Source organism: Stegostoma tigrinum, chromosome 13 (assembly GCF_030684315.1).
Source record: "Stegostoma tigrinum isolate sSteTig4 chromosome 13, sSteTig4.hap1, whole genome shotgun sequence".
In the NCBI taxonomy this organism is placed as follows: domain Eukaryota; kingdom Metazoa; phylum Chordata; class Chondrichthyes; order Orectolobiformes; family Stegostomatidae; genus Stegostoma; species Stegostoma tigrinum.
This window is the reverse complement of record NC_081366.1, coordinates 92,162-119,206: the sequence shown is the minus strand read 5'-3', so window position 1 is coordinate 119,206 and position 27,045 is coordinate 92,162. Positions and strand designations below refer to the sequence as shown.

Here is a 27,045-nt window from a genome sequence, read left to right as displayed (position 1 = left end):
ATGAATGTTATGACATTTTAAGTGCTCATTCAAATATTTTTTAAAGGTTGTAAGTTTTCCAGCTTCCGCTATATTCCCAGGCAGTGCACTTCAGAATTCTACTACCAGCTGAGTGAAAAGGTTTTTTCCCCAAATCGCCTCTGAATCTCCTACCCCTTACCCGAAAACTATGCCCTCTCATGATTTCCCCCACAGCCAAGGGGAACAGCTGCTCTCTACTCACCCCGTCTAAACCCCTCATAATCCTGGACATCCCAATCATTTCTCCCCTCAGTCTTCTCTGCTCTAAAGAAAACAATTCCACGCCGATCTAGTCTCTCCTTCTGATTCAATTTCTCCGTTCCAGACAACATCCTAGTGAACCTTCTCTGTACCCCGTCAAGTACTAACACATTCTTCCTGTAATAAGATGACCAGAAATGCACACAGAACTGAGGAATGGTCTCTGTTCCCAAAACATTAATTCTGATTTTTTCTTCACAGATGCTGCCAGACCTGCTAAGCCTTTCCAGCAACTTCTTTTTTTGTATGCAGTACTACCATTGTTGCCTCACCAATGTTCTGTACAATTTCATCATTATCTCCTCATTCGTATACTGTATGCCACGACTGATGAAAGCAAGTGTCCCATATGCCTTCTTAACTATCCTATTCATGTGGCCTGCCAACTTCAGAGATTTGTGAGCAATTACCCCAAGATCCCTTTTACCTATAAGCTACCCAGTGTCCCACCAATCGCTAAACACTCCCTCGTCCTCTTTCTTCTTCCAAAATGCATCACCTTTCACTTATCAGTGTTGAACACCATTTGCCACAGGTCTGCCCATCTGACCAACTCATCTATGTTCTGCTGAAACCTACAATCATCAACTTCACTATTAACCAATCTACCAATCTTGCTGTCATCTGCAAATTTGATTAACATTCCCCCCACATTTACATCTGTATACCTTATATATATAACACACAGTAAGCATCCAATTCTGATCCCTGCGGTACACCACTGGACATCAGCCTCCAGTCACACAAAAAGGCCTTCTGCCACTGCCCTTTGGATCCTATTACTGAGCCAGCTTCTGATCCATCTCACCAAATTTCCCTGAATTCCCATGTGCTTTAACCTTCTCAATCAGTCTCCAATGTGGGAGGTTGTCAAAAGCTTTGCTAAAATCCATATAAATTATATAAACTGAACTCTCATCCATAGATAGTAGGAACTGCAGATGATTTCTGAGCAAGGGTCTAGGCCCGGGACATTGGCCTTCCTGCTCCTCTGATGCTGCTCGGCTTGCTGTGCTCATACAGTTCTGCGCCTTGTTCTTCCACCCATACACTTGATCACAGTTTCAAAAAGTTCTATCAGATTTATTAGGCATGACCTCCATCTGACAAAATCATGCTGACTATCCCGATTAATCCATGCATTTCCAAATGGGTATTAATTTCACTCCTTCAAAATTTTCTCTAATAGCTCCTCTGTCACTGAATGAGACTCACTGGACCGTAATTTCCTGATTCATCTCTACCACCCTTCTTGAAAAGTGGAACCACGTTAGCCATCCTCCAGTCCTCTGAAAATTCCCCCATAGCCAGAGAGGAATTAAAAGTTTTTGTTAAGCCCCTGCAATTTCCTGCCTCGCCTCCCAGAGCAGCCGGGATGCATTTCATCCAGGCCAGGGGATTTGTCTGTCTTTAAGGCCAATAGAGCCTCCAGTACCTCCCAATTTCCTGTGTCAAACTGTGCAAGTTCTTCACAAGCCCACAGCTTGAATTCCATATGTATGTTCTCCTTTTCCAGAATGAAGACAAAAGGGAAACATTCATTCAACACCTTTCTGTATCCTGCAGCTTCACTCACAGGTTGCCGCCTCAGTTCCTAATGGATCCTAATCTTTCCATGGTTAATCTTTTTTCTTTTGAAATATTCTAAAATGTCTTTAGATTCTCCCCAATCTTGTTCACAGTCTTTTCTTATGCCTCCTTTCGGGTCTTCTAATTGCTTTCTTATTCAGATAAGTAGTTCGCACACACCTCAAGAAGAAAAGCACATTGCTATGAATTAGTTTTCCATCCTTTCTTTCAGAGATTCCCTACAAACCCCAGCGACTGAAACAGTACAAAGAAATCATTCGTGAACTCCCAAGGGTTAACAGAATGACTCTCGCTGCTCTGATTGGTCACCTTTACAGGTTAGTCTTATTTCATTGATTAGCTAAGTTGGGCAAGAAGCAGTTCCATTTGAACAAGTTGGCATTTTGGGAAGAACTTCTCAAGAAACATATCATCAACTCTAAAACTGCAAAAAATGCTCTAGATGACAATGAATTTTGCACATTAGCTTTCAGAATGGCTCCCTCAAACAAGATTTTCACTATTATTCTGAAGCATCCTTAAACCTAAATGTAAACTCAAAAACTTTCTTTGTAAGACAGTTGTTAGATTTTTGATTGATTCATGTTTTCGTTCACGATACAAGTGCATCTGGTCTATAAATATTTCTTCTTTATCAAATTGAAATAAGCTGCCCTATACTTAGACTTCCACAAGGCATTTGATAAGGCGTCACAACCAAGGTGGAAAATTGTGCAAATTAAAGGCTCATAGTGCAGAGTTAACTTAAGAGGATGGATAGAAAATTGGCTGGCTAACAGGAAACAGTGAGTCAGCAAAAACATCTGAATTTAAGGTTCTAAGACTGAATGAGTGATGTGCTACAGGGGTCATGCATGGGCCCTAAATTTGTCACCGAAAGAACTGTAGATGTTGTAAATCAGGAGGAAAAACAAAGTTGCTGGAATAGCTCTGCAGGCCCAGCAGCATCTGTGAAGAAAAAGATCAGAGTTAACGTTTCTGATCCAGTGACCCTTCCTCAGAACTGATGGTGGCTGGGAAAAGAGATAATGAGAACTGCAGACGCTGGAGAATCCAAGATAACAAAGTGTGAAGCTGGATGAACACAGCAGGCCAAGCAGCATCTCAGGAGCAAAAAAGCTGACGTTTCGGGCCTAGACCCTTCATCAGAGAGGGGGATGGGGAGAGGGTTCCGACATAAATAGGGAGAAAGGGGGAGGCCTCCGCTTGGTTTCCCCAATGTAGACGAAGCCACACCGGGTACAGTGGATATAGTATACCTTGCTCTACATTGGGGAAACCAAGCGGAGTTTTGGGGACCACTTTGCAGAACACCTCCACTCGGTTCGCAATAAACAACTGCACCTCCCAGTCGCCAACCATTTCCACTCCCCCTCCCATTCTTTAGACGACATGTCCATCATGGGCCTCCTGCAGTGCCATAATGATGCCACTGGAAGGTTGCAGGAAGAGCAACTCATATTCCGCTTGGGAACCCTACAGCCCAATGGTATCAATGTGGACTTCACCAGCTTTAAAATCTCCCCCTCCCCCACTGCATCCCAAAAGCAGCCCAGCTTGTTCCCGCCTCCCTAACCTGTTCTTCCTCTCACCTATCCCCTCCTCCCACCTCAAGCCGCACCTCCATCTCCTACCTACTAACCTCATCCCGCCTCCTTGACCTGTCCGTCCTCCCTGGACTGACCTATCCCCTCCCTACCTCCCCACCTATACTCTCCTCTCCACTTATCTTCTTTTCTCTCCATCTTCGGTCCGCCTCCCCCTCTCTTGGCCCGAAACGTCAGCTTTTGTGCTCCTGAGATGCTGCTTGACCTGCTGTGTTCATCCAGCTCCACACTTTGTTATCGTGGCTAGGAAAATGTCAGTTTACATGCAGAAAATAGGGCGGAGGGGTAGGGAATGAACGATAGGATAGAGCTCAAAAAGGGATAAAAACAGTTGGATAGACAAAGGAGTGGATAACAATCAGGTTGGGAGGGTGAATAGCTGCTTATGGGGACTGTTAGTGACTAACAACAGGTGGTGTGTAATGGCAGGCTGTGTGATAACAAGGCCTGGTGTGTGGGTAGGGGGCTGGGACATAGGAATGTTTAGGCCCTAAAATTATTGAACTCGATATGGAGTCCGGAGGGCTGCAGGGTCCCCAAATGGAAAATGAGGTGTTGTTTTTCCAGCTTGCATTGGGCTTTGCTGAAATACTGCAGCAAGCCAGCGACACAGATGTTGGCCAGTGAGCAGGGTGGTGCGTTAAAATGGCAGGCAACTGGTCGTTCAGGGTCTTTGTTGCGAAGAGAACATAAATGTCTGTGAAGCAGTCACCCAGTCTACGCCTTGTTTCCCAGGGTCGGCTTTCCCAGACCCCTTCGACATTGGGGAAGCAAAGCGTAGACTGGGTGACTGTCTTCTTTTCTCTCCATCTTCGGTCTGCCTCCCCCTCTCTTGGCCCAAAACGTCAGCTTTTGTGCTCCTGAGATGCTGCTTGGCCTGCTGTGTTCATCCAGCTCCACACTTTGTTATCGTGGCTGGGAAAATGTCAGTTTACATGCAGAAAATAGGGCGGAGGGGTAGGGAATAAACGATAGAATAGAACTCAAAGAGGGACAAAAACAGTTGGATAGACAAAGGAGTGGATAACAATCAGGTTGGGAGGGTGAATAGCTGCTTATGGGGACTGTTAGTGACTAACAACAGGTGGTGTGTACACACCTGCCACCCGAAGGTTGCAGGAGCAGCAACTCATATTCCACTTGGGAACCCTGCAGCCCAATGGTATCAATGTGGGCTTCAAAATCTCCCCTCCACCCACTGCATCCCAAAACCAGCCCAGCCTGTCTCTGCCTCCCTAACCTGTTCTTCCTCTCACCCATCCCTTCCTCCCACCCCAAGCCGCGCCTCCATCTCCTACCTACTAACCTCATCCCACCCCCTTGACCTGTCCGTCTTCCCTGGACTGACCTATCCCCTCCCTACCTCCCCACCTATGCTCTCTCCACCTATCTTCTTTTCTCTCCATCTTCAGTCCACCTCCCCCTCTCTCCCTATTTATTCCAGAACCCTCACCCCATCCCCCTCTCTGATGAAGGGTCTAGGCCCGAAATGTCAGCTTTTGTGCTCCTGAGATGCTGCTGGGCCTGCTGTGTTCATCCAGCTTCACATTTTATTACCCTGAACTACCTGTTGCTTGCCATTTTAACGAACCACCCTGCTCCCTGGCCAACATCCCTATCTGTAGCTTGCTGCAGTTTTCCAATGAAATTCAGCACAAGTTGGAAAAACAACACCTTAATTTCTGCTTGGGGACCCTGTAGCCCTCTGGATTCAGTATCAAGTTCAATAATTTTAGGGCCTAAACTCTCCCATGTCCCAGCTCCCCCCACTCCACATACCAGGCCTTGTTACCACATAGCCTGCCGTTACACACCCCCTGTTGTCAGTCACTATCAGTCCCCATTTACAACTATTCACCCTCCCAGCCTGATCGCTAGCAACTCCTTTGTCCAACTGTCTTTCTCTCGCTTCGGGCTCTACCCTGTCATTTACTCCTTACCCCACCCACCTCCCTATTTTCTGCATATAAATTGACATCCCCCAGCCACCGTCAGTTCTGAGGAAGGGTCACTGGACCAGAAACATTAACTCTGATTTTTTCTTCACAGATGCTGTCAGACCTGCTGGGCTTTTCCAGCAACTTTGTTTTTGTTCCTCAATTGGCCACGTTTAATATAAAAGGTTTGGTTGCAGGGACCAAAGGTATGTTAGGCAATTGACTCGTCAAGTTACAGGTGAAGCCTGCAAAGGAATATAGGTAGGTTAAATGAGTGGCAGATATTTGGCAAATGGTGTCAAATGTGAGAAGACATCAAATTATCTGTTTTGGCATTAAGACGACAAAGGAATCACATTAAGTGGTGAGACATTGCAGAGCTCTAAGATGCGCAGGGATCTTTGTGTACTAGTGTATCAATCACAAAAAAAGTAGCATGCAATGTTAAAGACCCAGATGAGGTTATTCCTGCACAAGTCAGATCCCAGACCGATGCCTGACTTGATTGATCACATTTTATTTTGGTTTAGTTTTAAGATAATTGTCTATCACTGATATGTAAGAAAACAATGCTGCAGATTTTGAACAATGAAAGAGAAGTTTGGACCTGCCCTGGCTCGGAGTAAGGTATATGCAACAAAAGTTTGGACGAATTGGGTATTTATAGAAGGTGGAGAATGTGAGATCAATTAGAAGAATATGATAATGGGAATTTACGGTGAGGGTCTTTCTAGTGGGTGAGATTGTGTATTCTTTGACCTGATTGACTGGGTTTGAAATACTTTTGATCTTTGTTCCTTTTGAAGAATCGTAGCATGATAGCAATTTGACAAATAAAAATGTGATAGATCAGCCATGTTGTTACTGAATGGAAGAGCAGGCTCAAGGGGCTGAGTGGCCTTCTCCTGCTCCTAATTTGTACATTCATAGATGTATTGAACAAAAACAAACTCTTTGGATTCAGTCCTATCATAAATTCTTTTGTTGTCCACAGGTGAGCCTGTACGTATTAATTCTGATTAAGATTGGCTTGTGGTTCTACTTAGTACATCAAAGGTTTCAGATCCAGGATTGATGGAACTGAAATAAACCATTAAGTGTTCCTTAATTACAGATATGACAGTATAAGAAGTCTTTGGTAATAGTTGATCCCATGGTCTTGACTATTTTAATGCTATGTTTTTATTAAAATCAAATTTATCAACAATAGAGTGCAAGAAAGCTCAGAAAATACAGCAGCAACCATGTGTGACAAAATCGGATATCGAGTATTTTTTGCTTGGAACAAAACACAGTCACTGGAATGATTGAAGGGAGGCACAGTGATCTGACTGTACACATGTAACGTTTGACTTCCTCCATTTTCCCATGTGAACAGAGTCCAGAAATGTGCAGACCTGAACCAGATGTGCACCAAGAATCTGTCACTGCTTTTCGCACCCAGTTTATTTCAGACGGATGGTAAAGGGGAGCAGGAAGTCCGAGTGGTTGAAGACTTGATTGATAACTATGTGTCGGTGTTTGATGTAAGTAGCTGTGTTGCGACCATATCATTGATGCAATTAATGCTGCATCTGATAGTATGGTGTCACAAGGTGTCTAGATTCAAATGCTAAAGTGTACAAAGCATTCCCAGAAATTCAGAACTCTTAGGCAACTCAGACTTGGGAAGATTTGGCAAATGACCTCAGTTTATTACATGTGAAATGTTGAAAATTTTGCACGATGAGCTGTAGGACAGTAAATGCTGGCTGAGCCAGCAAAAAAGCAGGCCAATCCCCTCCAACTCCATTTTAATATACTCCCTTCCAGCTTTCTCTAACACCACCACCCCCACCATCTTTGATGGGACGTTGGATGCCTTCAAGGCAGAGATTGACAAATTCTTGATCTCAGAAGGAATCAAGGGCTACGGGGAGAGTGCAGGGAAGTGGAGTTGAAATGCCCATCAGCCATGATTTAAATGGCGGAGTGGACTTGATGGGCTGAATGGCCTTACTTCCACTCCTATATCTTATGGTCTATTCCCCATAATACTCAGTTGGCTGCTGAGCAGTTTTTACTGGTGATGACCATCAATTTAAAAAAAAGCAAGAAAATTGTCGTGGTAATTTTGGTGTCGCAAGGTTACCCGGTTGTGCATGAGAACACTTCTAAGTAGAAAAATTTAAAAAGGATCATGGGGCTATTGTGGTGCATTGGTTGGGTCCTTACCCCTGGACTTGGAGGCCCAGGTTTGAGTCCCACCTGCTCCAGAGCTAAGTAAATCTCTGAACAGGCTTTTTAGGAAGACCGATTGAAAGAAAGAATTTATAATGCAGACCCAGTGCAAATTTGTTATTTGGAATCAATTCTTAAAATTAACATGGATTTACATAAAAATTAAGTAGACCTAGTCTATGGCTGTTTGATCTAGGAGTATGATTCTTCCTGTGGAGTTACTTGTAGCTCAGGAGCGTCCCGATCTCTGAGTCAGTAGGGCCTGTGTTCAAGTCCTACCTTCTCCAAAGGTATGGAATAAAATCTCTGAACAGCCTGATTTAAAAAGAAATTTTTAAAAAATCATGTCCAGGGCTCTTGTGACTCAGTGATCGTGCAGAAGGGTATCAAAGGATCTGGCAGGATATAGATTAGTTAGAAAGTTGGGTGGCACTTTGATATATGCAGTTTAATCCAGACGAGTGTAAGATGATGCATCGTGGAAGGTCAAATGCAAGAGGAAAATATATAATAAGTAGTGGTGCCCTTAGGAGCACTGATATGCAGAGGAATCTTAGAGTGCTAGAACATAGTTCTCCAAAAGTAGCAACTCAAGTGGATAAGATAGTAAACAAAGCATACAGCGTGTTTTCCTTCATTGATCAGGGCATTGAGAATAAAATTTGGAAAGTCATGTTGCAGCTTTAAGACTTTGGTCAGGCTACATTTGGAGAATTGTGTTCAGTTATGGTCACTACAGAAAGGATGTGGAGGCTTTCAAGAGGGTGCAACTGAGATTTACTGGGATTTTGACAGGATTAGAATATATTAGATATAAGGAGTGGTTGGAAAATCTTTGTTTTTGCTGGATCATTGGAGGCAGAATGGTGACCTCAAAGAAGATTATAAATTTATGAGAAGTGTGGATGAGGTGATAGTCAGAGTCTTTTTCCTTGGGTGTAAATGTCAACTACTAGGGCCATAGGCTGAAAGTGAGGCAGAGGGGCAGGCGGTGTAGTTTAAAGAGATGTGCAAAGCATTTTTTTTACACAGAGGGTGGTAGGTACCTGCAATACATTGCAGAGGGTGGTGGTCGAAGCAGATACAATGACACCTTTGAAGAGGTATTTACACAGATGCACGAACAGGCAGGGAATAAAGAGAAAAGTGTGAAGCTGGATGAACACAGCAGGTCAAGCATCATCTCAGGAGCACAAAAGCCAATGTTTCGGGCCTAGACCCTTCATCAGAGAGGGGGATGGGGTGACGGTTCTGGAATAAATAGGGAGAGAGGGGGAGGGGGACCGAAGATGGAGAGAAAAGAAGAAAGGTGGAGAGGAGAGTATAGGTGGGGAGGTAGGGAGGGGATAGGCCAGTCCAGGGAAGACGGACAGGTCAAGGAGGTGGGATGAGGTTAGTAGGTAGGAAATGGAGGTGCGGCTTGGGGTGGGAGGAAGGGATGGGTGAGAGGAAGAGCAGGTTAGGGAGGCAGAGACAGGCTGGGCTGGTTTTGGGATGCAGTGGGGGGAGGGTTCTCGAACGCCCTTGACCGCGTCTCCCGCATTTCCCGCAACACATCCCTCACACCCTGTCCCCGCCACAACCGCCCAAAGAGGATACCCCTCGTTCTTACACACCACGCCACCAACGTCCGGATACAACGCATCATCCTCTGACACTTCCGCCATCTACAATCCGACCCCACCACCCAAGACATTTTTCCATCCCCACACTTGTCTGCTTTCCGGAGAGACCACTCTCTCCGTGACTCCCTTGTTCGCTCCACACTGCCCTCCAACCCCACCACAACCGGCACCTTTCCCTGCAACCGAAGGAAGTGCTACACTCGCCCCCACACCTCCTCCCTCACCCCTATCCCAGGCCCCAAGATGACTTTCCATATTAAGCAGAGGTTCACGTGCATATCTGCCAATGTGGCATACTGTATCCATTGTACCCGGTGTGGTTTCCTCTACATTGGGGAAACCAAGCGGAGGCTTGGGGACCGCTTTGCAGAACACCTCCGCTCGGTTCGCAATAAACAACTGCACCTCCCAGTCGCAAACCATTTCAACTGCCCCTCCCATTCCTCAGACGACATGTCCATCATGGACCTCCTGCAAAGCCACAATGATGCCACCCGAAGGTTGCAGGAACAGCAACTCATATTCCGCTTGGGAACCCTGCAACCTAATGATATCAATGTGGACTTCACCAACTTCAAAATCTCCCCATCCCCCACCGCATCCCAAAACCAGCCCAGTTTGTCCCCTCCCCCCACTGCATCCCAAAACCAGCCCAGCCTGTCTCTGCCTCCCTAACCTGTTCTTCCTCTCACCCATCCCTTCCTCCCAACCCAAGCCGCATCTCCATTTCCTCCCTACTAACCTCATCCCACCTCCTTGACCTGTCTGTCTTCCCTGGACTGATCTATCCCCTCCCTACTCCCCACCTATACTCTCCTCTCCACCTATCTTCTTTTCTCTCAATCTTCGGTCCGCCTCCCCCTCTCCCCCTATTTATTCCAGAACCCTCACCCCATCCCCCTCTCTGATGAAGGGTCTATGCCCGAAACGTCAGCTTTTGTGCTCCTGAGATGCTGTTTGGCCTGCTGTGTTTATCCAGCTTCTCACTTTATTATCTTGGATTCTCCAGCATCTGTAGTTCCCATTATCTCTGAGGGAATAAAGAGATACTTGATTGAATTTTTTGAAGAATTAACAAGGAAGATTGATGTATGCAAAGTGATGGATGTCGTCTATATGGACTTCAACAAGGCATCTGACCAGGTTCCGCATGATAGACTGGTTAGCAAGGTGAAGTCACATTGAATCGTGGGAGAGCTGACAATTTGGATACAAAATTGGCTTGAAAATAGGAGACAGAAGGTGGAGAGTTGAACTGGATCCCATAAACATTCCACTACAAAGGAAACCTGGAAGTGAGGCAATCCATCGCAACGGACCCCAGAGTTTAAAAACCAGGAGGGAAAACACACTGACGCTTCATCAGAGTCCGCACTGAGGATGTTACCAAGCTCAGTAACAACATGCCTGCAGAACAACAAACCGGCTTGGTGAGCCAACTAACCTCAACACACACAAACCGACATACAGATCTACTCCAAATGGTGGAGAATTGTTTTTCTGACTGGACCTGTGACGCTGTCACCTGTGCCACAAGGATCAGAGATAATGGGAATTGCAGAGACTGAAGAATCTGAGATAACAAAGTGTGGAGTTGGATGAACACAGCAGGCCAAGCATTATCTTAGGAGCACAAAAGCTGATGTTTCGCGCCGAGACCCTTCATCAGAAAGGGGGGGATGGGGAGACGGTTCTGAAATAAATAGGGAGAGGGGGAAGGCAGATCGAAGATGAATAGAGGAGAAGATAGATGGAGAGGAGACAGACAAGTTAAAGGGGTGGGGATGGAGCCTGTAAAGGTGAGTCTCGATGGGGAGATAGGGAGGGGATAGGCCAGTCTGTGGAGGACGGACAGGTTAAGGGGGCGGGATGAGGTTGGTAGGTAGGAAATGGAGGTACACCTTGAGGTGGGAGGAGCAGATAGGTGAGAGTAAGAACAGTTTAGAGAGGCGGGACGAGCTGGGCTGGTTTTGGGATACAGTGGGGGGAGGGGAGATTTTGAAGCTTGTGAAATCCACATTGATACCATCGGGCTTCCGCTGTACCGGTTGTGGCTTCCTCTACATCAGGGAAACCAAGCGGATGCTTGGGGACTGCTTTGCTGAACACCTACGTTCGGTTCGCAATAAACAACCGCACCTCCCAGTCGCAAACCATTTCAACTCCCCTTGCATTCCTTGGATGACGTGTCCATCCTGGGCCTCCTGCAGTGCCACAACGATGCCACCTGAAGGTTGCAGAAACAGCAAGTCATATTCCGCTTGGGAACTCTGCAGCCCAATGGTATCAATGTGGATTTCACAAGCTTCAAAATCTCCCCTCCCCCTACTGCATCCCAAAACCAGCCCAGCTCATCCCGCCTCCCTAAACTGTTCTTCCTCTCACCTATCCCCTCCTCCCACCTCAAGACGCACCTCCATTTCCTACAAACTAACCTCATCCCACCCCCTTGACCTGTCTGTCCTTCCCAGACTGACCTATCCACTCCCTACCTCCCCACCTATCCTCACCTCTACAGGCTCCATCCCCGCCCCTTTAACTTGTTTGTCTCCTCTCCACCTATCTTCTCCACTATCCATCTTCGATTCGCCTCCCCCCTCCCCCTATTTATTTCAGAACCATCTCCCCACCTACCCTTTTCTGATGAAGTTTCTCGGCCCAAAACATCAGCTTTTGTGCTCCTAAGATGCTGCTTGGCCTGCTGTGTTCCTCCATCTCCACACTTTGTTATGTTGCAAGAATCGGTGTTCGGTCCACTGCTTTTTGTCATTTATATAAATGATTTGGACGTGAATTTAGAAGAAATGATCAGTAGGTTTGCAGATGACACCAAAATTGATGGTGTAGTGGACAACGAAGATGATTCTCTCAGAGTAGAATGGGACTTTGATCAAATGTGCTGATAAGCCAAAGAGTAGCAGATAGAATTTAATTTGGATAAATGTGAGGTGTTGCATTTTGATAAGGCAAATCAAAACAGGTGTTATGTATTTAGTGGTTGTGCCCTGGGGCGCAGTGCCCAAGAAAGAGACCTTGGGGTTCAGGTTCATTGTTATTTGAATATGGAGTTGCAGATAGGGTGGTGAAAAGGTGTTTGGCATGCTTGTCTTTATTGGTCAGTGCATTAAGTGAATGAGTTGGGAGGCCACGTGGCTCTGCAGGACATTGGTTAGGCCACTTTTGGAATACTGCATTCAATTGCAATCTCCCTGCTATAGGAAGGAAGTTGTTAAACAGAAAAGGTTTACAAGGATTTTGCCAGTGTTGGAGGCTTTGAACTAAAGGGAGATGCTGAATAGGCTAGAACTATATTCCTTGAACGGCTGGAGGCTGAGGGGTGACCTTGTAGAGGTTTACAAAATCACAAGAGGCATAGATGGAGTGACTAGCCAAGGTTTTTTTTCCCCTGGGGTGGGGGAGTCCAAAACTAGAGGGCATTGGCTAAGGTGACAGAGAAAGGATTTAAAAGGGACCTAAGGAGCTACATTTTCATGCAGAGTCTGGTGTGTGCTTGGATCAAGTTGCCAGAGACAGCGGTGGTGGCTGGCCCAATCACAGCATTTGAAAGTCAAATTGATGGGTACATGAATAAGAAAGATTTAGAGTAATAAGTACCAAATGCTGGCAAATGAGACTGATGAATCTAGGATATCTGGTTGGCATGGACGAGTTGGACTGAAGGGTCTTTTCTGTGCTGTACAACTCTACGACCCTATGACCATGTGCAGCTAAATGGGATTAGTTTAGAATGGCATCATGGTCAGCACGGATATTGCAGACTGAAGGGCCTGTTCCTTTGCTGCACTGCTCTATGTTCTACAAGCTGGTCTTCAGCCTACCAAAAGCCATAAGCTTATTGATTGTAGTTGAATGTATTTTCAGCTGCTAATGGTGCACACCATGCTATGGAAGCCCAATTTCGGGTTTTTAGATCTGTTTGAAATCTACCCTATTTACTGCTGTGTAACCATTTCTGGTGCGTAAGCTCTTCTGGTATGATAGGGCATATCCCAAGAATGATATGATCTTGCCTGGGACATTCTCTGTAAGGTGAAATTCTTAGAGCATGGCAGTGTCACAATGTTGCATAATGGGCCTGTTGAGAAGCTCAACCACTTTTAATACGTGCTCCCATATGTTAATAGGAGGACTTTTCCATGTTGACAGGGCTGAGGTTGCAGTGTCATTTCCAATGCTGTCAGGTCAATGTCAGCTGTCCTACTCAAATTTCTTACGTCGTTCCATGAATTCATATGAATATCCATTGCACTCTATCTATCCCAGGTATATCCTACACAAGATGAGGAAGCCAAAATAATTTCTTGTGGATGAAAGTCAATAAACCCATTTCCTTCCAAATTGTTGGCTGTACCTATGCACTAGCCTTTTGTGACTCATTAGCCAGTGTATCCAAGCCCCTTTGGACATTAACACTAGTCAACCTCCTATTTAAGAAATCTTCTGTCTTTCTCCATAACATATCAGAACCCCTTGAGTCTGCTCTGTTATCCAATTAGAGTTTTGTGTATAGTTTTGGTCTTCCTGTCTATCTAAGAGGGAGTACAGATGAGGTTCACCAGACGTTTTTTTGTTTATTCACTTGTGGGATGTTGGCATTGCTAGTTGGGCCAGCATTTATTTCAATATCCTAGCTGCCCATGAGAGGGGGTTGGTGAGCTACCTTTTTGAACCACTGTAGCCCATGTGCTGTAGAGTAGTCTCTAGAGGAGATATTGAGGACACTGGGCCTATATTTTCTGAACTGTTGAAGTGTGAGACATAATCTGAGGGAAACTTGCAAATTTACTGCAGGGTGTAACAGAGTAGACTTAATTGAATAGGAGAGCAGGTGGAATGTACAGAATGACCTACTCCTGCCCAAATCTAATTTCTCCGAACAAAATTTAATGCCCTTCCCACAGGAAGAGTGGGCAGCATATGGAGACACCACCATTGCCCCACCTGTAACCATGGCAGGAAGACTTGTAATCTGCTTCCTCTCTTTGCACATGGACAATTCAAGCCCTAAAATGTGCGACTAATTTGCACTTAAGGGCCTCAGCCTGTTACCACTAGTATAACACGAATGGCAGACACACATATAGACACACACACACACAGACACATAACCACTCACACATTCACACGAGTGTACACCCACCCGTGTGCACACATACCCACACACCCTTATCCCCTGCACACACACGCGCACTCAACCAAACATTCACACACACTTACCCACACTCAGACCCTCTCATACACATGCACACTCTCACCCACACATTCTCAACCAGGGAACACAATGTAACATCTCTAAGTTTGCAGATGATACCAAGTTGGGTGGGAGGGTGAATTGTGACGAGGATGCAGAGATCCTTCAGCATGGTCTTGACAGGATGGGTGAGTGGACACATCAATGGCAGATGCAGTATAATTTGGATAAATGTGAGGTTATTCACTTTGGAAGCAAAACAAGAAAGTAGATTACTACCTGAATGGCTGTGAATTGGGAGGGGGGAGTATGCAGTGGGACCTGGGTGTCCTTGTGCACCAGTTGCTGAAGGTAAGCATGCAGGTGCAGCAGGTGGTAAAGAAGGTAAATGGTATGTTGGCCTTCATTGTGAAATGTTTTGCGTACGGGAGCAGGGATGTATTGTTGCAGTTGTACAGGCCCTTGGTGAGACCAGATCTAGAATATTGTGCATAGTTTTGGACTCCTTTTCTGAGGAAGGATCCTCTTGCTCTCGAGTGAGTGCAGTGAAGGTTTATAAGGCTGATTCCACGGATAACGGGACCGATGTATGAGGAGAGATTGACTTGGTTGGGATTGTATTTGCTGGAGTTTTGATGGATGAGGGGGGAATCTCATAGAGACTTTAAAATTCTAACAGGATTGGACAGGGTAGGTGCAGGGAGGATGTTACTGACAGTGGGTGTGTCCAGAACCAGGGGTCGCAGAATGAGGATTCCGGGTATACTATTTAGGGCGGAAATGAGGAGACATTTCTTCACCCAATGAGTGGCGAGCCTGTGGAATTCATTACCACAGGAAGTAGTTGATTCCACAATATTGAATTTATATTCAAGAGGTGGCTAGATATGGCATTTGGAGTGAATGGGATCAAATATTACAGGGAGAAAGCAGGATTAGGTTATTGAGTTGGATGATCATCCATGATCGTGATGAATGGTGAAGCAGGCTCAAAGGGACAATTGGCCTCCTCCTACTTCTATATTCTATATTCATTGTGGATTGTTGAGAAAAAAAATGCCGATTCACTGATTTCCTTTAAGAAGGAAATCCACCAGCCTTATCTAATCTGGTGTACATGTGACTCCAGACCCACAGCAATGTACATAGAACATTACAGCACAGTACAGGCCCTTCGGCCCTCGATGTTGTGCCGACCTGTCATACCGATCTCAAGCCCATCTAACCTACACTATTCCATGTACATCCATATGCTTGTCCAATGACGACTTAAATGTACCTAAAGATGGTGAATCTACTACCGTTGCAGGCAAAGCGTTCCATTCCCTTACTACTCTCTGAGTAAAGAAACTACCTCTGACATCTGTCCTATATCTTTCACCCCTCAATTTAAAGCTATGCCCTCTCATGCTCGCCGTCACCATCCTAGGAAAAAGGCTCTCCCTATCCATCCTATCTAACCCTCCGATTATTTTGTATGTTTCAAATGTAGTTGACTCTTAACTGCTCCCTGGATGATTAGGGATGAGCAATAAATGCTGTGCTTGTCGGTGACACCTACATCCTGAGAATGAATCAAAGGAGACTTTCTGATCATCAGAGACACAGCTGCGAAATAACTAACGCGCCAGTCTGACTTGCTTCTGTATATTTTATGTGACAGATTGATGATGACCACGTGACCCAAATGGATTTGGAAAACAGCTTAATTACAACATGGAAAGATGTCCAGGTGTGTGTTAAAACAAATCTTTGTCATGTGATGAATTATGAAAATCTTAATCTTGAGTTTTTCCAGGTCTGCAGTTTCACGAGGTGTTGAGTGCTGTTTCAAATCATACAGCAAGCTCTGCTATGTTTAAACAAAAGCTGGACAAGAAAGCAACAACAGCCAACATTTCGATAACACCTTTGATGTAGTTTAATAACCATGATACATTTACAGGAGCAATGTCACACAAGATTTGTTATCAAACCACATTAGGAATTATCAGGACAGATGACCAAAAGCTTGGCCAAAGTCTTCAATCCAAGGATTCATTGAGGTGCCTGGAATTGCGCTTGCTTAAACAATGTTAGCTTCTTACTAGACTTCATCAGAAGAGTTAAGATTAATAAAGGTGATAAAAAGTGTTATAAAGAAACTGAGCTGCTTGGGGGAGATATGAGAGTTGATTTCAGGTTGCAAATGGTGGGGAGAGTATAAGTACTAGTAGTTGAAGAAGGGCGAAGGGTGAATCTGGGCTATGTTATGACCATCTTTTGGGTACTGGTCACATGTTTCTTTAAAAGTACAGTATACAATACTCTCAATAAAGGGGGAGATTATAATCTTCTTATGGAAATGAGAACAGAATTGTTATAGTGCTCTTTATGGATAGAATGGCTTAATCAGTTTATACAAAATATTTCAGACTATACACTGGCTACAGAATTCTGATTTTAGTCCTCTGATTCATTGAGACTACTTCAATACACATTCATTGGGAATGGGAAGTCTGGATAAATTGACCATTCAGATTGATGCTTTCAAAAACCACATTTTTCCTGTTGGTTTTCAGCTCTCCCAGGCTGGTGATCTTATCATGGAGGTATACGTTGAGACAAAGGCAACAGACTGTTGCATGACACTCAAGGTGAGTCTCAAGTGTGTGAGTGAAATTTTCAATTTTAAAAAAAAAGTGTCTTCAGTGAAAGATTCCAGTTGTAAACAAAGGATGTAAAAGCAGTGAAGTTAAAACTGAACAAGTTGCATTACTATTGTCATTGATGTTCATAACATTATTATAGAAACATAAAATTGCAACGCCCAGGCCATTTGAGAACTTGAGTCCTTAAGTGGAGAAAAATGGAATTTAAATTTTCAGCTTTGGTAAGGTTCGACTTTTTGAAAGTCAGAAAGTTACTTTGAGTTCAAGAGAGTATTTACAAGAAAGTGGAGATGGTGACATGTTATTTGTTGAGAAGTCAGCTACTGCAGCAAAGACGAACAATATCTTGGAAAGGTCATCAAAAGTCCGAAGATGTGCTGGTTAGGTGGATTGGTTCAACTAAATTGCACATTATTGTAGAATAGGTGGGTTAGCCGTGGTAAATGTAGGCCTACAAGGAAAGGGTGGAAGGGCTGGGTCTGGGTGGGTAGCTTTTCAGAGAAACAGTGCAGACTCAATGGGCCAAATGGCCATTTCCCACACTATAGGGATTCTCTGGCACGATAAAATGAGGCTTTATGGATAAGGCTTAGGAACAAAAAAACAGGCAGTCATACTTCTAGATGTGACTTTCATGTAGAAAAGAATAAATTGATTAGGGATAGTCAGCATGGTTTTGAGAAGGGAAGGTCGTGCCTCACAAACCTTATTGAGTTCTTTGAGAAGGTGACCAAACAGGTAGATGAGAGTAAACCGGTTGATGTGGTGTATATGGATTTCAGCAAGGCGTTCGATAAGGTTCCCCACAATAGGCTTTTGTACAAAATGTGGAGGAATGGAATTGTGGGAGATATAGCAGTTTGGATCGGAAATTGGCTTGCTGAAAGAAGACAGAGGGTGGCAGTTGATGGGAAATGTTCATCCTGGAGACCAGTTACTAGTGGTGTACTGCAAGGGTCGGTGTTGGGTCCACTGCTGTTTGCCATTTTTATAAAAGACCTGGATGAGGGCGTAGAAGGATGGGTTAGTAAATTTGCAGACGACACTAAGGTCGGTGGAGTTGTGGATAGTGACGAAGGATGCTGTAGGTTGCAGAGAGACATAGATAAGCTGCAGAGCTGGGCTGAGAGGTGGCAAATGGAGTTTAATGCAGACAAGTGTGAGGTGATGCACTTTGGTAGGAGTAACCAGAAGGCAAAGTACAGGGCTAATGGTAAGATTCTTAGCAGTGTAGATGAGCAGAGAGATCTCGGTGTCCATGTACACAGATCCTTGAAAGTTGCCACCCAGGTTGACAGGGCTGTTAAGAAGGCATACAGTGTTTAAGCTTTTATGAATAGAGGGATCGAGTTCCGGAACCAAGAGGTTATGGTGAAGTTGTACAAAACTCTGGTGCGGCCGCACTTGGAGTATTGTGTACAGTTCTGGTCACTGCATTATAAGAAGGATGTGGAAGCTTTGGAAAGGGTGCAGAGGAGATTTACTAGGATGTTGCCTGGTATGGAGGGAAGGTCTTATGAGGAAAGGCTGACGGATTTGAGGCTGTTTTCATTAGAGAGAAGAAGGTTGAGATGTGACTTAATTGAAACATATGAAATAATCAGAGGGTAAGATAGGGTGGATAGGGAGAGCCTTTTTCCTAGGATGGTGACGGCGAGCACGAGGGGACATAGCTTTAAATTGAGGGGTGAAAGATATAGGACAGATGTCAGAGGTAGCTTCTTTACTCAGAGAGTAGTAAGGGAATGGAACACTTTGCCCGCAACGGTAATAGATTCGCCAACTTTAGGTACATTTAAGTCGTCATTGGACAAGCATATGGACGTACATGGAATAGTGTAGGTTAGATGGGCTTGAGATCGGTATGACAGGTCGGCACAACATCAAGGGCCGAAGGGCCTGTACTGTGCTGTAATGTTCTATGTTCTATGTGTGTTATAAGCCCCAAACAGTCAACGGGAAATAGAAGAATAGACATGCAGTCAATCCAATAAGGTTGTAAAAATTCTAATTGTGTGATTATATTACGGGATTTCAATTACTCCATTATTTGGGTTAATCAGAGTATAACATGTTTCCAGACTGTAAGAAATAGGAATAGGAGTAGACCATTCAGCACCCTCAGCTATCCAATAAGATTGTGGCTGATCTGCCATTCCTCATGTTCACTCTTCTGCATTTTCCCTTTACCTTTGATTCCCCAACAGATCAAGAATCTATCTATCACAACCTTAAATATGCAAAGACTCTACCACCACAACTCTCTGTGACAGGAGTTTCAAAAACCCGTAGCCCTCTTGAAGAAGATATTCCTTCTCATCTCAGTCTTAAATTGGCATTCTGTTTATTCTGGGACTATTGTTTTCTGGTACTAGACTTTCCCATGAAGGGAAACATCCTCTCAGCATTTGCCCAATCAAGCTCCTTAAGAATAAGTTTCAGTAACGTGTCCTCTCATTCTTCTACACTCCAAAGTGGAGAATCTCAACCTGTTTTGCCTTTGCTTATAAGATAAAACCCTCCATACTGAGGATCATCCTCATAAACATGCTTTGAATTGCTGCCAATGAAATAATATCATTACTTAAGTGGAAGAATGGTAGAGCAAAGTGTGCAGAGGACACCAAAAGTCTGCAGAGGGATATAAATGGGTTCAGTGAGTGGGCAAGGGTCTGGCAGATGGAGTACAATGTTGGTAAATATGAGCTTGTCCATTTTGGTAGGAATAACAGTAAAAAGGGCTATTATTTGAATGGTCTAAAAAAATGCAGCATTGCTGTACAGAGGGACTTGGGTGTTCTTGTGCATGAATCACAAAAATGTTGGTTTTCATATGCAGCAGCTAATTAAGAAGGCAAATGGAATGTTGTTCTTCATTGGATGGAGTTTAAAAATAGAGAGGTTATGCTGCATCTGTACAGAGTGCTAGAGAGGTCATACCTGGAGTGCTCTGTACAGTTTTGATCTCCTTCCTTGAGAAACAAGGTACTGGCATTGAACAGGGCGCAGAGGAGGTTCACTAGGTTGATTCTGGAATTGAGAGAATTGGCTTATGAGGAGAGACTGAATAGACTGGGACTATTATCACTGGAATTTCAAAGAATGAGGGGAATCTTGTAGAAACATATAAAATTATGAAGGGAATGGATAAGATAGAAGCAGGGAGGTCGTTTCCACTGGTGGGTGAAAATGCAAGTAGGGGGCCTAGCCTCAAAATAATGGGGAACAGATTTAGGGCTAAGTTGAGAATGAACTTTTTCACCCAAAGGGTTGTGAATCTGTGAAATTCCTTGGCAATTGAAGTTGAGGTTACCTAGTTGAATGTTTTTAGAGCAAACATTTGATAGATGGTTGAACTGTAAAGAAATTAAGGGCTACGGTGAGTGTGCGGATAAGTGGAGCTGAGTCCATGAAAAGATCAGCCATGATCTTATTGAATGGCAGAGTGGGCTCAAAGAGCCATATGGCCTATTCCTGCTCCTGGTTCTTATGTTCTTATATTCTCATGTCAATTAAGGGAACAAAACTGCTCAGAGTATTCCAGATGACAGTGGGGGAGGACTTTGGGGAAAGTGATCATAGTTCTATCAGATTTAAAGTAGTTATGGAAAAGGGTATAGAATTAATCAAAACTTAAGTTTCTAAATTGGAGTAAGGCCGGTTTTGATGGTATGAGATAGGAACTTTCAAAAGTTGATTGGGAGAGACAATTCTCAGGTAAAGGGACAGTTTGGAAGTGGGAGGCCTTTAAGAATGCGTAATGAGAGTTCAGAGATAGTACGCTCCTGTTAATGTGAAGGGCAAGCTAGTAGGTATAGGGAATGCTGGTTAAACAGAGAAATTGAAGCTCTGATCAAGAAAAGAAGAAAGCATATATCAGGTATAGACCACTGAGGTTGAGTGAACCCTTATAAGGGCACAGGTACATACTTAAGAGGGAAATGAGGAAGGCAGAAAGGGGATATGAGATGGTTTTGGCAAATAGAGTTAAGGAGAATCCAAAGAGATTCTACAAATACATGAAGGGCAAAAGAGTAACGAGGGAGAGAATAGGCCTCCTTAAAGATCAATGTGGCCATCTTTGTATGGAACCACAGGAGATAGGTGAGATACTAAATAATATTTTACATCAGTATGCACTTGGAGAAAGACATGGAAGCTGAGGAACTTAGGGAAATAAATCGTGAAGTCTCAAAAAGAGTTCATATTAAAAAAGGGCTGGAGATCTTAAAATGCATGAAGGTACCAGGACGTGATCAGGTGTTTCCTGGAATTTTTGTCAGAAGCTTGGGATAAGATTGCTGCATCCCTTGCTAAGATGTTTGCATTACTGGTGGCCATAGGTGAGATTCCGGAAGACTGGAGGTTGACTAATGTGGTGATATTATTTAAGAAAGGAGATAAGGAAAAGCCAGGAAACTACAAACCCAGTGAGCCTTACATTAGTGGTGGGTAAGTTGTTGAAAGAGATTCTAAGGAACAGGATTTGCATGCATTTGGAAAGGCAAAGACTGATTAGAGATAGTCAGCATGGCTTTGTGCATGGGAAATCATGTCTCACAAACTTGATTGAGTTTTTTGAATCGGTGACGAAGAGGATTGATGAAGGCAGAGTGAGAGATCTTGTCTATACGGGTTCCAGCAACGTGTTTGACGAGATGCTGCCAAATGGACTGTTTAGTGAGGTTCAGTCACGTGGGATCCAGGGGATTGGCTAACCAATTGGATACAAAATCAACTTGAAGGAAGGAGGCAGAGATTGTGGTGAAGGATTATTTTACAGACTGAAAGCCTGTGGCCAGTGATGTGTCACAACAGTCAGAGCTGGGTTCACTGCTTTTCGCCATTTGTGTAAATTACGTGAATATAGGAGGAATAGTAAGTAAGTTTGCAAATGACGCCAAAATAGGTGGTGTAGTGGTTAGTGAAGAAGATTATCTCAGAGTACAAAGGGACCTTGATAAGGTGGGCCAATGGGCTGATGATTGACAGATGGAGTTTAATTTAGGTAAATGTGAGGTGTTGCATTTTGGGAGGGAAAATCAGGGCAGAACTTACACAGTTAATGATAGTGCACTGGGGAGTGTTGCAAAACAATGAGTACAGGTGCATAGAGAAAGTAGGAACTGCCGATGCTGGAGTCTGAGATAAAGAAAGTGTAGAGCTTGATGAACACAGCAGGCCAGGCAGCATCAGAGGAGCAAGAAAGCTGGTGTTTTGGGTCTGGATTCTTCTTCAGAAATGGGGGAGGGGAAGAGGCTCTGAAATAAATAGAGAGGGGGAGGCGATGATGGAAAGTGGATAAAGGAGCAGATAGGTGGAGAGAAGACAGACAGACAGGTCAAGGAGGTGGGGATGAAGCCAGTACAGGTGAGTGCAGGGAGGGAATTGGGAAGGAAGTTGGTAAGTGAGGAGGGAGGGGTGGGTAGGTGGGAGAGCAGATGGACAGGTCAAGGAGGTGGGGATGAAGTTTGTAGGAAGGATTTGGGGGTGGGGTTTGGACAGTAAGGTGGGAGGAGCAGATAGGTGGGAAAAAAGACGGTTCGGCCAAGGAAGCGGGGACGAGATGGGCTGGTTTGGGATGAGGTCAGGGGTGGGGAGATTTTGAAGCTTGTCAAGTCCATAGAACATGGAACGGGGAGCAGTACAGGACCTTCAGCCCACGATGTTGTGTCAAACTTTTACCCTAATCCTAAAGTCTATTTCACCTCCACCCCTACCTTATACTGTCATCCATATGCCTGTCTAATAATATGCCCCTAATGAGGCTGACACCACCACCCTTTCCGTCAATGCATTCCATGCCCCTACCTCTCTCTGAGTAAAAAAACCTACCTCTGATGCCTCCCCTATATCTACCTCCACTCACTTTATAACTATGTCCCCTTGTAATAGCTACCTCCACCCTAGGGAAACGTCCATGGTTGATCACTCTATCTATACCTCTGATCATGTTGTACACCTCTGTCAAGTCACCTCTCATCCTTCATCATTCTAAAGAGAAAAGCCCTAGCTCTCTCCACCTTTCCTCTCTCAACCTTCCCTCCATTCCTGGCAACATCCTGGTAAATCTCCTCTGCACCTTTTCTAATGCCTCCACATCTTTCCTGTAATGAGGCGACCAGAACTGGACACAATATTCCAGATGTGGAAAGACAAGACTTTCGTATAGCTCGAGCATAACTTCATAACTCTTGAACTCAATCCCTCTATTAATGAGAGCCTTCTTAACAATTCTATCCACCTGGGTGGCAGCTTTCAGGGAACTTGGAACATGAACCCCAAGATCCCTCTGCTCATCCACACTGCCAAGAATCTTTTTGTTAACCCTGTATTCTGCTTTCAAGTTTGTCCTTCCAAAATGAATCACCTCATACTTTTCAGGGTGAAACTCCATCTGCCACTTGTCAGCCCAACTCTGCATCCTATCAATGTCCCTTTGTAGAACAGCCCTCTGCACTGTTGACAACATGATCCACCTTCGTAGCGTCCACGAACTTGCTAATCCACCCTTCCACTCCTACATCCAAATCATTTACAAAAATAAAAAATAGAAGAGGACCCAGGACAGATCCTTGCAGTACACCACTTGTAGCTGAGTACCACGTTGAATATTTTCCATCCGCAACCACCCTTTGTCTTCTAAGGGTCAGCCAATTCTGAATCCAATCTGCCACATTTCCCCCTATCCCATGCCTCCTTACCATCTCTATGAGCTCTCCATGGGGAACCTTACAAACACTTTACTTAAATCCATGTATACCACATCCACTGTTCTACCTTCATTCGACTGTTTGGTCACCTCTTCAAAGAATTTAACAATGTGACACATGATCTACCCCTCACAAATCCATGCTGACTATAATGAATCAAACTATGCCTTTCCAAGTGATCATATATCCTATCTCTCAGAGCCCTTTCCTCTCAGTTGCCCACCACTGATGTAATACTAACTGGCCTGTAATTTCCGGGGTTAATCATTATTCCCTTTTTTGAACAAGGGAATGAAGTTTACCTCTCTCCAATCTTCTGGCACTATATCCATGGATGGTGAGGAGAAAAAGGTCATCGCCGAAGGCCTTGCAATCTCTTCCCTCGCTTCCCATGGAATCCTTGGATAAATCCCATCAGGCCTGGGGGACTTATCTATCTTCCACTTCCTCAAAATTCCTAGCACGTCTTCCTTATTAACATTGACCTCCTCCAGCCTACCAACCTGTTTCACAATGTCCTCCTTAACGACTAGGTCCCTCTCAGTTGTGAATATTGAAGAAAAGTATTCATTGAGGACCTCTCCTATCCCTTTAGGCTCCATGCACAAATTCCCTTCACAATCGTTGATTGATCCTTTCTCTGGTCATTCTCTTATTCCTCATGAATGTGTAAAAAGCCTTTGTGTTTTCCGTGATTCTGTCTGCCATGGTTTTCTCATGCCCCCTTATAGCTCTCCTAAGCCCTTTCTTCAGCTTCTTCCTTGATAACTTGTAAGCCGCCAGAGCCTTTTCCATTCCTTGTTTCCTAAACCTTACATCAGCCTCCTTCTTCCTCTTAACCAGATGTTCAATCTCTCTTGAGAACCAAGGCTCCCTCACTCGACCACGTCTTCCCTGCTTGCTAGGGACAAACATATCGAGCACACGGAGTAGGCATTATTTAAGCCATCTCCACATTTAAATAGTTCTGTTCCCTGACAGTATCTGTTCCCAATTTATGTTACGCAGTTCTTGCCTAACAGAATTATAATTACCCTTCCCCCAATTATAAACCTTACCCTGTTGTATGGACCTATCCTTTTCCATAATAATAGTAAAAGTAACAGAGTTATGCTTGCTACCGCCAAAATGCTGTCCTACAAACAGGTCTAACACTTGGCTCGGTTCATTGCCAAGCACCAAATCCAAAGTGGCCTCTCTTCGTGTTGGTCTATCTACACACAGTGTCAGGAATCCTTCCTGAACGCACTGGACAAAAACCGATCAATCTAAACTATTACAACTGAAATGTTTCCAATCAATATTTGGAAAGTTGAAGTCACCCATGACTACAACACTGCGACTTCTGCACCTTTCCAGTATCTGCCTCCCAATCCGCTCCACTACTTCTCTGCAACTATTAGGGGGTCTGTTTAAAAAAAAACAAACCAACAAAGTGATTGCTCCTTTCTTATTTTGGAACTCAAAATTGTCAACCCAAATTGACTCTGTCGACATATTATTCTCAAACTGCCTTTAAGTAGCTGCTATACTCACCCTGAGTAGCAATGCCATTCCCCTGCCTCTTTTCCCACCCTCCCTATTTCTTTTAAAGCATTGAAATCCCAGATCTTCCAACAATCATTCTTCTCCATGAGTTACCCAAGTTTCTGTAATGGCCACAACATCGTAGTTCCAAGTCCCAACCCATTTTCTAAGTTTATCTGCCTTATTTCTGATACTTCTAGCATTGAAATATACACATCTCAAACCATCTCTGTTTCCACAATTACACTCCATCGACCACATTTCTTTATCAACAACCTCACTCCCCGTTTTGTCGATTGGAAGGCTAAATACCTCATCCTCTGAATTACAAATCCAATTCCCCACCATCTGCTAATCTAGTTTAAACTATCGCATATATCTCTAGCAAACCTCCTTCCTTGGATATTTGTGCCCTTCCAATTCAGATGCAACCCATCCTTACCGTACAGGGCCCACCTTCCCCAGAATATGCTCCAATTATCCACATAATGGGAGCCCTCCCTCCTACACCAGCCCTGTAGCCACATGTTTAACTGCACTCTTCCCTATTTCTTACCTCGTTATCAAATGGCACTGATGGTGATCCAGAGATAACTACCCTGTTTGTCCTGCGCTTCAGCTTCCAACCTAACTCTCTATACTCAATTTTCACATTCTCAGTCCTTTTTCTACTTATTTTATTGGTATCAATGTGTACCGTGACTGCAGATTGTTCACCTTCCCCCTTCAGGATCTTGAAGACATGATCCGAGACACCACGGACCCTGAAAAATTTCCTGGTAGCGGGGTCAGATTGCAGGTGGAGGAAGTGGCAGAGGATGATGAGTTGAATCCAGAGACTGAAGGGGTGATACGTGAGGATGAGGGGGATTCTGTCTTAATTGTTATTGCGGGGAGTGGGTGTGAGTTATGAGGTGCAGAAAATGTGAGAAATGCGGTCAAGGGCATTTTCGACCACTGTGGAGGGGAAATTGCGTTCCTTGAAAAATGAGGACCACTGGGGTGTCTGGGAGTGGAATGCTGCATCTTGGGAGCAGATGCAGCGGAGGTGAAGGAATTGGGATTACGGAATGTTATTTTTTCAGGAAGGTGGATGAGAGGAGCTGTATCCTAGGTAGCTGTGGGAGTCGGTGGGTTTGAAATAGATATCGGTTACCAAGTGGCTACCAGAGATGGAGACAGAGAAGTCCAGGAAGGAGAGAGAGGAATCAGAGGTGGTCCAGGTGAACTTAAGGTTGGTGTGGAAGGTGTTAGTAATGTTGATAAACTGCTTAAGCTCCTCATGAGAGCATGAGTCGGTGTCAATACAGTCATCAATATAAGAGAGGAAGAGGTGGGGGATGGGACTAGTGTACACGTGCATACTTCTTTTAAAGTGGAGTTGCAGGTAGACTGGGTGTCGAAGAAGGTGTTTGGCACACTTGCCTTCATTGGTCATAATATTGAGTATCAGAGTTTGGGTGTCATGTTGCAGCTGTGCAGGACATTATTGAACATAGAACATAGAATATTACAGCGCAGAACAGGCCCTTTGGCCCTCGATGTTGCGCTGACCTGTGAACTAAAAGAGTGAACTTAAGGTTGGTGTGGAAGGTGTTAGTAATGTTGGTGAATCGTTTGAGCTCCTCATAAGAACATGAGGCGGCGTCAGTACAGCCATCAATATAACAGGAAGAGGTGG

General features: G+C 44.4%; 1 protein-coding gene across 3 annotated transcripts in view; it reads left to right on the top strand.

Moving 5' to 3' along the window:
* Positions 1 to 27,045, top strand: part of arap3 (ArfGAP with RhoGAP domain, ankyrin repeat and PH domain 3) — a 350,166-nt gene that overhangs the window by 252,159 nt on the left and 70,962 nt on the right. For all 3 annotated transcript variants that reach the window (XM_059650536.1, XM_059650534.1, XM_059650535.1), the window contains 4 exons: positions 2,084 to 2,189; positions 6,795 to 6,942; positions 16,137 to 16,205; positions 17,035 to 17,109. In XM_059650536.1, coding sequence (XP_059506519.1) covers positions 2,084 to 2,189; positions 6,795 to 6,942; positions 16,137 to 16,205; positions 17,035 to 17,109 — 398 coding nt within the window. The remainder of the gene's footprint in view (positions 1 to 2,083; positions 2,190 to 6,794; positions 6,943 to 16,136; positions 16,206 to 17,034; positions 17,110 to 27,045) is intronic.